Source organism: Toxoplasma gondii, chromosome XI (assembly GCF_000006565.2).
Source record: "Toxoplasma gondii ME49 chromosome XI, whole genome shotgun sequence".
NCBI classification, from domain to species: Eukaryota; Apicomplexa; class Conoidasida; order Eucoccidiorida; family Sarcocystidae; genus Toxoplasma; species Toxoplasma gondii.
In genome coordinates, this window is record NC_031479.1 from 1,015,994 (window position 1) to 1,029,119 (window position 13,126).

At 50.0% G+C, this 13,126-nt stretch overlaps 2 protein-coding genes across 2 annotated transcripts; both read right to left on the reverse strand.

Moving 5' to 3' along the window:
- Positions 1-184: 184 nt before the first annotated feature.
- TGME49_310040 (ubiquitin conjugating enzyme E2, putative) lies at positions 185-5,195 on the reverse strand. The gene is made up of 4 exons (XM_002364209.2): positions 4,648-5,195; positions 3,879-4,028; positions 3,257-3,379; positions 185-2,673 (listed from the first exon to the last, which is right to left on the reverse strand). Exons 1-4 carry the CDS (start codon positions 4,831-4,833, stop codon positions 2,533-2,535), a joined length of 600 nt encoding a protein of 199 aa, XP_002364250.1. The 5' UTR covers positions 4,834-5,195; the 3' UTR covers positions 185-2,532.
- Positions 5,196-8,314: 3,119 nt separating this feature from the next.
- Positions 8,315-10,241, reverse strand: TGME49_310045 (hypothetical protein; the record flags this gene model as incomplete). Its single annotated transcript, XM_018782603.1, has 2 exons — positions 8,315-8,546; positions 10,090-10,241. The coding sequence occupies 2 exons, from the start codon at positions 10,239-10,241 to the stop codon at positions 8,315-8,317; spliced, it is 384 nt and encodes a 127-aa protein (XP_018635590.1).
- Positions 10,242-13,126: the final 2,885 nt, after the last annotated feature.

Genomic DNA, 13,126 nt, shown 5'->3' on the forward strand with positions numbered 1-13,126 from the left:
TTTTTCCTGCTCGAAAACGCTGAGAAAAGAGGGTGGTCAAGGTCGAGTCGTTTCCGATGCGACGCGCTGTAGAGAGCGTTGGGTCCGAAGCTGGTGTCGTTGCAGGGAAAAGTGTAGAGGGCGGTAGCTAGCGCATGGTTTCCGCCCTGCTGTACTAGATGGAAAATTAGAAACCTTCCCCGCGGCTTGTTGCCATGAATTCATAAAATTATTGCGCTAGAGAAGAAATGTTCACAACGAATATGACGCGGGTCCTCGCAACAAATCGGTAGCGGAGGCCGTTCTATTGACATGCCATTCTGCAAGCATCCTTTGCAACAAACGTCATCCGTTTGTCGTTTTTGCCCCTTTTCCGTACCACAATTTACTTTCTCTTTCCACACGGCGTTACTGTCTATGGTGTGTGTTTCTTCGAGGACACAGGGAACTCTCAGCTTTGTTTCACGGGAGGACGGTATACCTGCTCTTCGTCGAAGTCAAGTGGGATGCTGCACATCACTAGGTAGTGACAAGAATGCATGCCCCTTACACAACAAATATGATATATACACAGCAAGCAAGGGTCTCTGGTGAGAGATGCAGCAAGTGGAACACTAAATCAGTTTGTCGTAGACTATATCGTGAAATGCGTTAGGTAGCAGTGTGCCACGCCATAAACGAAGTCGTAAATGTTCAGCAGTGGCAGCCCGTCATGCGATTGCTGTTAGCGAAGACAATCCACGCGACACAAGTAAGGCATTTGGCATTCCACCTTCACATCCTCTACAGACTTTGGCTGTGTTTTGAACCCCCCTGAGTTTACGAAACGTGGCGTGTATGAATGGCACCGACGAAAGCCATGAAGTCCCAGTCCTAGGCCGGGGATGCTCGCCTTTCCGATGACTGTAGGAGATTTAAGAACAGGCTTTCCTGTGATGTTTAGGTGAGTGAATGCCATTCTGGAACTCTGCACGTAATGTCCGCCACCTTTGTTGCACAGAAGGACAGGGGAGAAAAGATGGGTCGTGGCAGTGTGCAGAAACTTGCAGTATTGCTGTTGACAAGTGAATTCGCCCCCCCCCCTCCCTACGGCATCACGCTAATTTCTGGGTTACCTGTACATGCTACGGACCGACCAAACGAGAGAAGTCTTGGAAACTATCAGGCCTGTGTCTCTCGGGCGTGAGCAGAATATTGAGATTCTTCCAGCAGACCGGGAAGAAACTTTGGTGTGAAGGGGATGAAAATGAGTAAGCGACAAGCACTACGGCATCCCAATGTGTCCGCTTCCACCTGACGAATTCAGCCGTTGTCCCACGGGCATCGGAGATACTGCCGAGCAAATGTGCTGTGTTCCTCGCATCGCCGCAGTCGCAGCGATCGGTGGTTCCAATACAAGGTATACATGCAAATGGGTAGTATACCGCCGTGGTTGAGCACGGACTGAAGATATGCACCTGAGGAAAAGGAAGACTACAGTGCCCACGATAAGTCGCGAGCCGCATCAGTGATTCTACTGGTTGAAGCTCTGTCCTTGATGGGGACGGCATGTCGCTCTTCGTATGTGGTACTGGACCGGACACTACTGTTGAGTACACGCGGCGCTGCTAAGTGTGCAAGGAAGCACACGGACGATGCATGCATGGCGTACACAGCAGAATCCGAACACCAAGCGTTGCTCCGCAAGCCAGGGAATCAACACTATTTGCGACAACCGCGAGCTGTGCCTGATATTCAGAGTACCTTGAGTGCGAAGTAACCGCCGAGTAAAGAGCAAGATGTTTAAGTCTGTGCTGCTGTCTGTCATATCCATTTCCTCGTTCACCACCACTGCTGTCTTAATTGAGAGACGTCTGATGACGCGTTGGCTGAGGTAGAGCGTGTGGTATCCCACAAATGCGGTCCGTGGCTATCTTCCTGGGGGGACCGTATGTGCCAGGACAGTCCGCGGCCCCTTAAGGCGCATCAGTGAAAACGGAGAACCGAACATTGGCAACGAAAACCGCAGTTTGCCCTGACTGCTTGCTCACATGAAGACGGCTTCACAACGTTGTCTACAGCCACCGGCAAAATGAACATCCGCACCCGAGGACGCAAATGCACGGCTTTGCTTGCGTTTTGACATTCCACTTAAAGCGGGTGTGTCGAGCCAGCGGGCCTTGAAGACAACGAGTGAGCAGTGTCTTTCGCCGCGACACAAAAGAAAGGCGCATGAAAAAACAAACGGGGAAACGCCAAACTGTGAAGGTGACGCTTCGATCTTCCGAATAGTCTTGGGGGAGGCGCTCCAATCCCAACTGCGTCAGCACTTTTCACGATGCAACACGCCGTGGCGGGGCGCGATGATGGCGCAGTGCGATCTACGAAAACGCTCGTGTGCACCACCTCTTCTCTTTTCGCATTCTCTGCCTCCTCTCCATCTTTCCGTACTTCATCCCCAGAGAGAACACCTTATTTGTAATCCTCGGCTGTTTCTCGTCTACCTTCAGTAGTCTAGTAAATCTACCTCTGTTGTGCGAAAACAAAGTTTCTTTCTCGTTTCTCGCCTCCTCGTCAATACATGTCTCCCTCAGGTGGTTGGGGAAGCCGTCGATTAGCAGGGGCAGCCATTTCCTGGCGCAGAGCCGTCAAAAGGAGATCTAAAGTGTAATGTCGCTGCCACGCCCGCAGCAACGGGAAACTGCTACGCAGAACCTGACACGCAGAGAACCGTATCACAAAACCTCAGCGTTGTCTGTTGTCTCAACTACCCGTACGGGCTTGCCCCCATTCACTCCAGGTGGTAGCAACACAGAACTGACCAATGGCGGGCGACTCGCTAGCTGGACACGGGGATGCCTTCGCCAGATAGTGGCAAGGTTGTGGAAAACAGGGTTGTCATTCTAAATGAGGTTCGCATCTATCTGACACAATATATTACATTTGGTACCCATCCGAAACTATGAGTGTTCTCTCCTTCGAAGCAACTGTCCCACAAAAGTAGTTGCCTCTGACATGCCAGCCAAAGGTAGCATACCGGACACATACGAACTCAAACGCGCAGAAGTATTCACCCATCCTGATTCTGAAATGAAGCACGTTGATGCGAACCTCGACAGACACCGCACAAATATCTATGATTGATCTTGCCGCCATATTCTCCCCAGGCCAACACGGTGTGTTGGCAAGAAAATGTCAGATCGACATTCGAGACTCATGTTTCCATCCAGTTCTGTTCCGCTCCCAGTGGAAAGACAGGCAAGCACTGTCATATAAACAAACTGACACGCCAACCTACCACTCCATTTGGGTCTACGGAGTGCATGTTGATGCGAGTCCGGAAGCAGACCTCAGGTGGCTCATCAGGATAACTCGGGCCGCAGTTGATGCTGACGCAGTAAATTCTGTTTTCAAACGCCGTCTGTGAGGAACAAGAACACAAGGTGCAAGCGGCCAACATGATCGTACTATGCATCCTCTGTTTCCCTGCTAATTAAAAGCTCTTCACATCTGAGGAGTAAGCGCGTCTCCTCCGGCGGTGTATTTTCTCCTGACCGGTCCCAGTAAAAGAACTCAAATCGGCCCTAACTCTCCTTGCGATCAAGAATGACCGGTTCAGTTGCAGTCATGCTGGTACTCAGAGAATGCACTTCCTAGCTCCAGGATCAAATCCACTGGACCACGTGGTAGTGTTGATCTCCTCGAGAAAGCTACATTTCGGAGAGCATCTAAACCGCAGATAAAATCCGCTTCCTCGACAAGTCATCTTGTGTCTCTCTGTGCTTGGCCTGGCACTAGGAAAGAGTCTTGTCGTCGATGGTGATACTTCGGGGATCCACGGAGGTGCACAGGCAGTTACAAGGTCCCTTTTTCGCTTTAAAATTCCTAGGTTTTATTTCTTCCCGAGTCAAAAGGCTCACCCCTGGGGGCCCGAAGATGGTTCCTGACCACTTTGTAAGCGATATGTCATCCGCTTCCTCCAGTCCGAACGATACACCTTCCGCCACTTGACCCTTTTGGCCCTTCTCCAGCTCGTCCAAAAGCCGGAACGATCGCGGCACCACTACAGCCTACACGGACACCCACACGTCGAATCCAAAAGACGTAACAGCTGGAGTGGCTTTTCAAGTTTCTGTACGCAGTTCGTCATAACAAACACAACTGGTTCTGCAGAAGCCGAAAGTGAACTTTCCCGGCGATAAGCGAGCACATTTGTACCGTATGTGACTGGCATTCGCGGTAGCACAGCAGAAATAGCATTTATGTTTCCACGTCTCAGGAAACTGGGCTATGTAGGATGAAGAGGAGCATCCTGTGATCGATGTAGAGAAAGAATCTGGATAGAAAGTAGTCCTCAGGGCTTCCTATCCTGTAGATTTATTTTCCTTCCCTGAAGCTTTTTTTTCAAGAAAGAGGCTCTCTTTTGTAACGCTGAATCCCATGGAACCACACTGTGTTGCAAGCATCGAAACCGCCCCTTTTCCTCACGTGAGGCAGGGCACGGTCTCCCTCACCAGGCGCCTTTAGCGAAACGAAAACGCAGTCGCTTTATAATTTGCAAGCAATTCCCAACAACCACGCCCACTGATTCGAAAATGCGAAAAGGGGGAACGACGGACTCCTGTACTAGTGCCGGAAGTACGCAAGACTCGGTGTCCCATGTTCGCACAAGTCGTGGTGGTCACCTACATAAGTGGTTCGCTCCTGCGGTTCCCGACTTGCCATGGTGCCATATCTACAAAGTATCGCATTCCTAACGTTCTTTAAACAGAGGAAGTCACTGCGTGAAGTAAAAAACCTAAGAAAGCTATACCATGTAGCCCATCCCGAGAAAAGACACCGGGGCGGCGCACAGCAGAGAGAAACGTAGAGCATTGCATCGAAAAGGTGAACGGCACACGACAAAACGTACCTCCGCCATTGAGTTGACTTTCAGTGAAAAAAACGTGTCGGTATGCGGTCGATATGCTTCTCTCGTAAAGTTTCGGAGTAGGCGTGGACGGCGACGACGGCGCACGCGGAAAACCGTGAAGAACCCAGCCGACACCTCTAGGCTCGAGGATGCGAGAGGCAGGGTCAGTAATTCAGCACACCGAACGACGAACACGTAGTTTGATAAATAGGCGACAGAGTAACGACCACAAACGCAAGGCCGCCCCCTGCGTTGCTCTACTTTTACTTGCCTTCAAAAGAAAAGTTGTTTCCATGAGGGAGAGAAAGCACTGTCGCCGTTGCCGACTGTTAATTGTACAAGCCGCTCCTGGTGCGCTGAATCCGCTTTCGCGTAAGAGGATCGCATGTTTGTCTTCCCCCTTTTCGCACAGAAGCTCTCTACCTTCTGTCGTCAGAAAAGAAAAGTAGCTTATTGACCACGATCAGTGGTTCTTTGAAAGAAACCCTCCCCTTCGTTTTTCATATATTCGTGGCTCGAAAAACACTCGAGGACCGGGAGTTTCTTAGGAAAAAAACGACGGATTCTAGGAAACAGAAAAGCAGTCTGTGGTAGCAGCTGTCCGGCTGATTGCGCGTCTGCCACTTTGTAACTACGTGCGCGAGCTAACCGAACGCTTACTACTGTATTACGTACGTGCGTGTCACACCGGAGATTGACGGTGATTATCAGAGTCATGCCATCAAAGTAGATGTCCCAAGTTTGTCTAAATTTTTAGTGTATCTGGCAAGCTAGAAGGCCGTAGCTCGAGCCAAGCACCCCGCGTCGTTTCGCCGCTGGTGACGCCGTTGACGAACAAATGCTGGCGCAAATAAGGTGACATACGGCCTGCGTGAAATTCCAGAGACGCCAACTTCCGACATTTACAAAATGCACAATGGTCCATTATGCTGGTCATGCAGAGACTTGGCGACGAGGAGTGCTGGGCGTTGCTTCAGCGCGGAGCTGAAGCTGTCTGCCAGTGGGTCACAGTCGATACTGTAGGAGAGTCTAATGGTACTTTAAAGGGGACGCACATTGTCCGTGGTTAATCCTATCCTACCTGTCTCTCAATGCTTTTGAGCAACATAAGAGTGAGTCAAGCAACGGATTGATAGTAGTCTGTCTGAAGCGGGAGGCGTCTTCAAGTAACCGCATCATATTGGGAAGGTGACGAAACGACCGGCGCTTTTTCCTAGCGGATGTGGCGAAACTCAGCTGCTTCCGCCTTGTCCCGCTTCAACAAACCTATAAATGGGACAAATGCTTCACGGGATTGCATTCCATGAGGGGATACCTCAACATCAGCAGCTGCATACTCCTAGGGTGTAGGTTGCAGTATCTAAGCGGACACTGTGGTGGCGTACTCCAATTCTCGTATGATGTGAATATCCTCCGGCGAGCTTGCGAGGTATTTTGGTGAATCCGGAAACACGGAGCGAAGGCATAACTTACTGCTACAGGTGCAAGTGGCACATGTAGGCTACCGAGCGCCAATTTCACTATCATATTTCCTGGTTACTACAGAAGTCCCTTTTTCATTGTTCCCATCCACGCCTTGGGTGCCTGCTGCAGCCGTCATTTAGTTTTGTGCGGCAGTGAGTTAGGGAAGACGCCAGCAGACGTTTCTCATCCACAAAAAAGAAACTTTACATTGTCTCAAAACGTCGATTTCACACGGTACTGCTTCAGCACCTGAATCTCAGGCTGCATCTCGCAGGTCATGTTATGAGAACTTGGGGAACCGAGCACCTTCGCACATGTGGTATTGGTACCGTCCTTATCAATCACACGACCACAAACGGTAACTCATTTGTGGAAACAAGGAAATCAGCCAGTTTCGAGAGCTCTCTCACCACTACCCTGACCTGATAGAACACCCAAATGATAGCTAAGAGAAGGGAAAACGTGCAGACCATCCCCAGAAGGACCGTAAAATTGAAGCCAGCGGAGACGTTGAAGAAGGAAGACGCCAAACTCTGTCCCGGTTGTGTTCGTGGCACACGCTTCTTGATATGCCCAAATGAGCCTGGCAAATGGTGATATTCTGTATTCGTTACACGCCCTGCATGACCCGTCCGGCCCGTATATGACTTCGTCATCGCTGCCCTCTCAAACAGGCTCGAGGGATTATCAACCTGCGGCAGATCAAGATGTCGACTGTAAAAACTGGTGTCACGATTGGTCTCATGCCCGACTAGGCGTATGTGACTAGGGCGACCCCACCTTAAGAGGCCCTCAACTTCACGACCTGTTTTGGGACCCCTTCGTGCTGCTGCAACACTGTCAGCTCGGTCAGAGTCCCGTTGCTTCGACTGTATGTCATTCGCACTCGATGTCGTGAATGCATGTCTCCTCAAATTCACATTCTTTCTCTTTTGACGAAAGTTCACCTTTTGGTCCCCAGCCGCACAAGTTCGTGCCGACAGGGTGTGAACGGATACCAACTGGTGACGCGCTGGCGAGTTGCTGACTCTGAAAGCACATCTCGGGGGACCGGCATTCTCGAGAGGAATTTGATGTTGTTGCACATCCTTGAAGATGGGGTCCCCCGTCTCATGCGAGTTTACTGGGATAGTAGGCTTGCTCGAAATGGAAGGATTCAGTTGGGTGGCATACTCAGCCACGGACATATATAAACAGTGAAAGAGAGTCATCAGCACGCAGCAAACGGAGTACCTGCTAATTGGCATCTTGCCAATGCATTTGCCAAGGCAAGTGCTTTTCAGAGCGTACTGAGAGGCAAGCGAAGAAAGGCGAACGCGCCGAGTCTGATTCGGCGCGGCCACAAAGCCTACACTTGCAGGGACAACCGGCTTTGCAAACCGACACAACGGTGTCGCAGCGACACTTTGTCTCCGTTCGTACTGGAAAAAAAGCCAGCTATACCGCCGATCGAAGTTGGAGACAGCGCGCGGCCGCATAATATTGTTTTCCGCAAGAGACACAGCCAAATGTGAACGCAGTGTGTTTGTTTTAGTCTTACTGAAGAAAACTCGACTTCTGCTCGGGAAAAGCCAAAGATAGGGGAACTGGTGAGCCACACCGTCCGTGCGCGTCATGTTCAAATGAGGCAGGACCGCTCACCGGACACCGTCCTCACCCTCTCCTGAAGAAGCAGCACTCACCGAGCAACGACTCTACTCATTCCGTAGCGCTTTTGTGCCTCCACTGATCACACACCGTCATACCACAAGCTCACGCCGAATTAGGGGCCTGTATTGAGTGGTTGACAATCTGTTTTTACAGAGCAAGTATCCACTGCCCCAAGACAACATAGTTTGCTTCACCGAGCATTGTTGGCAATCTATGGAGCGTGCTAAATTGCAAAGAGCACCGTAGCACTGTGCCTGTAGCTCGATTTTCCTGTTGCGGTTCAAGCTGTTTGTATCGGCAGCGCGATCTGGACTACGTGGGTTTGGGATCCTAGAATATCAGTGTCTTTGTAAACCCAAACCGAGCAGTTCCTACGTGTGCCCTGATTGTTGGTCGTAGACAGCAGTTGTTGTGTGCAAGATCGCGAAGCAGACAGATGTTCGGGAGCCGGCTGAAGTGGGTCTGCTTCTTGGTCGCTGTGACGCGGATGTCTTCACAGCGTTTATCGAAGTGGGCGAGCGAGGCTCCTTCGTTCAGAGAGGCAAGCCGGAGCGACGATTTGCTATGGAGAGGAAAATAACAGACAAGAAAGAAATATGGGGAAGGAGAACGTACTTGAAACTCCCATTTGCGTTGGTCACTCATATAGTAAGAACCCGGCATGTTGAAGCACCAAGTGTGAACCCCGGCGTCGTCGTCCACCGTAATATGTGCCACTGACGCATTCAAATTCGTACGTTCCGTTAACGCAACGTTGTCCTCTCCTGGGGCGCCTGACGTATGACAAATACATTGATTGGTACGGGCTGCTACACCTGTGTAATGTTTGTAGGAAACTTGAGGACGAATTCAACAGAGCGTACGCCCTTGTCCAGCATTATTTGTGGTGGCTGGACGACGATAAGAGGCCAATCAGAAAGGTTAAGGGACGACTCTCCCCTGCTGCATGCTGCTGCAGAACTAAGGAATGTTTGTTGGCTCCGTGGTGACGGACAGTGGATGGAGAATGTCTTGATCGCTGCATCGCTGTCAATGTGCCCAATCTCATCTAGTCAGCCCTGGAAATTCCTAGCTCTGCCCGTCTATTGTGTTCACGATTGCATGTGCATCTGATGTGTGGCATTTCTGCTGGTCAGCCACAAAAGCTGCCAAAGTGGAAGTCGTCCTCTATAGCCGGCCGCTTCCGAAGAAAGTTGCATCCACGTTGTGGAAAGAACCACAGTGCCCAGCCACAGCCAGGACAACCCAACATTCGCACATCGTAATACAGCGGCTTGAACAGAATGGTGGTTGTAGCTTCTTTACTTAGAGGTACTGGGTTCATAATAGCGCGTGTTATGGGTCTGAATGGTGGTAAAAACAATCGACAAAAACCGCATCAAACAACGCAGGTACAAGCGAGTTTCCTCCCTAAAGATGCAGAGTGGTATTACACGTGTTTTATAGGGGAACAGACGAAAGCAGGCGGCGGAAGGGACGCATGTGCAACCTAAGAACACGACGGAATCACACCATCTCATCTGCACAGGTCCCCTATTAGTCACACGGGCATCCGGAATCAACATACATCGTACGGACAAAGCACCGATGGCAGAGAACGAGACAAGTCTAACGCGTTGTTGTCGTGCGGTGCAACGGTGACAAGCAAATGTTTAGCGCCAGGACTCCTAGCACTTTGTACGTAGCCTCAAGTCAGAAAGGCACAACTGTCTTCGATGAGTATGGAATCTGCATACAATGGGAAACAGACACCACATAGCCGGGGATACTGAAGGTTACTCTCTTTCGCTGGTTTTCTGTTTGGGCATAAGAATGATTTTAGTAACCCATCAACACCCGCCGGTGGCCGGCGCCTCTGATCAGCGCGATTCCAAGTATAGAGTGGATACTGTCACATGACATCGGAAGGAAAGTTCAATCGACATACATCTTCCTGCCAAACATGGCAGGTAAGCCACCCCAATGGAAGTACGGCTTTGTTACCCGATTTATGTGTACGATAATTCACCTAAGAAAACATTCTTCGTTGGATACGCTTCCAAATGTATATTTTTCCTGCATACATGTATACATTCATGTGCTTGTTCGTCCTTTATTTTGCGTACCCTGGAGAGACACGTTTGCACCCCGGATAAGCTGTCTCTTTCATCCTGCTCGTAGCCGCTTGCCTCAACCATGTTGACACGTGGAATAGAGGCGCCGTTCCGTGTAAACTTTCTCGTCGGCAAGCAACTGCAACAAACCAAAGTAGGCTCATAGTGTACACACTAAGGGCATTCTAGCAGGACACACCGTAGAGACGAGCCTTTTAGCACAACTCTCACGGCACGGTGTTTTCGTCATTTCTTCCTTCCTTTATTCCACCCTCACACCATATGAGTGTCTCCAGTCTTGTGAGGGCAGCCCACCCACACGTAATCTCCTCCAAAGCACTTTACAGACCACAACACGCCACTACTTACAAACATATAAAAACTCCGTTGCTCCTGCCGGCATTCCACCATGTTGCATTGTTTACACTGCACCGCAGCAACAACAGAACTCTTTTCACCTGAATTCCATACTCGCTTCACTTGGAGATCCGAGTGTCCTTCCTGCGACAGTCTCCACGTTGCTACCAGACTGAATGCAAGCACTTGAAGCCGTCATCCGGCCATCCAGCCTGCAAACACCCTCAGCATAGAGGCAGGTTGCACTCTTTGGACAGTCGTACAAGCAAGCCTGTTTATACTTCGTTCCGCATCCCTCCCTCCGCCGAGTTCCGGAGGTTGCCACATCTTCCAATATCGAACTCTACTCGTCTATACGGACACACCACGGATAAGCAGACGAAATGACAACCGGAACGAGACTGAATCCGTCTCCCGCCAACGAACTCCTCTATGTGTTCCACGGGCTGTCACCAAAATAAGGTGAAACTCATGACTGGCGGCTCGTCCGGAAGAGAGTCACATCACACAGTTATTGCGCTTTTAAACTATGTAACAGAGATCAACCAGCTCCCATGCATCCATCTCCATTCGTTTGATCGTTTTCGTTACAAGTGACCTTTGACAGCCACGCGTATTGCTGCTTGAACATTTGCTTCGGCTGAAGCTGAGTAACAGTACCTGCCTGTGGAGTGCTGCTTCCACAATGATTCTTCGTACTATTTTGTGTATGTGTGTGTGATGTCTCAACTGCATTGACCCCTGCGAGGCGAGAGGCACCGGCCGCCTGCATACATGAAGCCCTAGGTTCGGCAGTATTAAGGAACCGCTGCTTCCGATAATTAATGGCGCAATTTTCTACGTGTTCAACACCCGCTGGCGCCTGCTGACCAGCGAATTCAAACCAGTCCCACCAACCTTCGTAGAAAACACCCAGCGCCAAGACCAACATGTGTCCTTTGTGTGACTCCTCGCCTCCGCGCACGTGGTATAACCGACTCATGAACTACATATCTCCAAGACAACTTAGATCCAGAAATCTACCAACACAGCCAAACTCATCGAATTCTCTAAGTAGTCCGACAGCCATACACCTCAATACATACAAGCGTCCCTCAACCGTCCCACACTGGTGGGATTGAACGGTGTTCCCCTACTATATTGCTACGTAATGACCACTAAAACTACAGAAGGAAACCGCACAAAAATAAGTCCACCCCAGACCGTATAACCTACCTTCCTATAGAATCCCCCTGATACCTCAACACATTTTACAGCCTCTTCCCTTGGTCCCACTCTCGTACTGCCGACTAAACAGGAAAGATCTTCGTATTATGACGCGTTTCTCCACAATCCCGCCCACTCCCCTTCGTGGTAAACGGTGGAACTAAACCGTCACAAAGCATCCGGCACGGCATTGTCTCCGCCGTTCTTCTACTACGATGACTGATGACGAAAATGGTGGACCCCCCGGAACCGACGACTCCTCTTTACGCCCTCAGGCAACCGGTACGTTCGCTAAATATCGACCCACCCCTACCATCTACGCATTATAAAACTCGAACTGACTGACGCTGTTCTTTGAAAAGTGAACCTGGTAACGTCCGTCAGCTATGCACTGATGACACGCCTTAATCGTTTCTCTAGGTCGTAGATTCGCCGGCCAGCAGAAAGGGCACTGCTAACTTACTCATATAGTGACAGAACGATCACTGAATACAGGCACCGGGTCACTGCACTCTCTCCTGCTCTTTGCAGGGCTACCTACTGGTTTCAGTGTTTTCAGAACTAAAAAGAACAATATATCACACGCGAGCAAAAGTAAAAGATGAATTCCACTATTGCTACAAGTTATCACTGCGCTACCGTCGTCGTGTAGCTGTACGTTGACCGCCTTCTCGTGAGGCATGTATGGCTTAGATTGATTCCCCGAAAGTGTACGATTCTATGACTGAGTATTGTTCTGCCAAACTGCATTCCTATACTAAAACAAGGAAAGCAAAGCGACAGAGATCTTGAGACTCAGACTCCGCCCTTCCTACACGAGAGAGACAGTCGGGTCATCGCTCACGGCAAGAACTACCGTTCTACGCTTCCCCTAGGTTAGTTCTACACAGCGCAACTGATTCGTCACAAAATAATCAAGTACACCTATCTGCGTACGTTGGAGAAAGAACTGACATACTACTTCAAGAGAGAGCTTACGAGTACACCTATCTGGCACCCGGATAAGGTACTACACACCAGTTGACTACGAATTTTCTTCTGACTTCGATCGATACGACCAAGTTATTGTTACGAAACTCTTCCACAATGTATTCTACGTTGACAAGCTTTGACACATAGGCAGACCGCGTCCCTGAAACATGGGGTGCCGTTCGTAGCAGTGGATTGTCTCGTCTTCGCCCCGTGGGCACTAGCAGCAATCCTATCTGTACTTCGCTGCGGAAATCACTAGTCTTTTAGTCGATAAGTGTCCTCCCAACAATTTTGAGTTATGGGTGTGAAAACGTGGGCAAAAAGAGGCCTTTCCTCATTGCCCCTGGTGCATTCCTGGCACTGACTTTGTAACTGCCGTGCACCTCTTCACCACTGAAGACTTGGACTTCCTCTACAGTATGTATTCTGTATACACGTCACTTGACTTGCCCGGCGATCTGCTACCCTGCGATTCTGAACGCTTCTTTACTCAGGTTCCCTTACATTCCCTAAA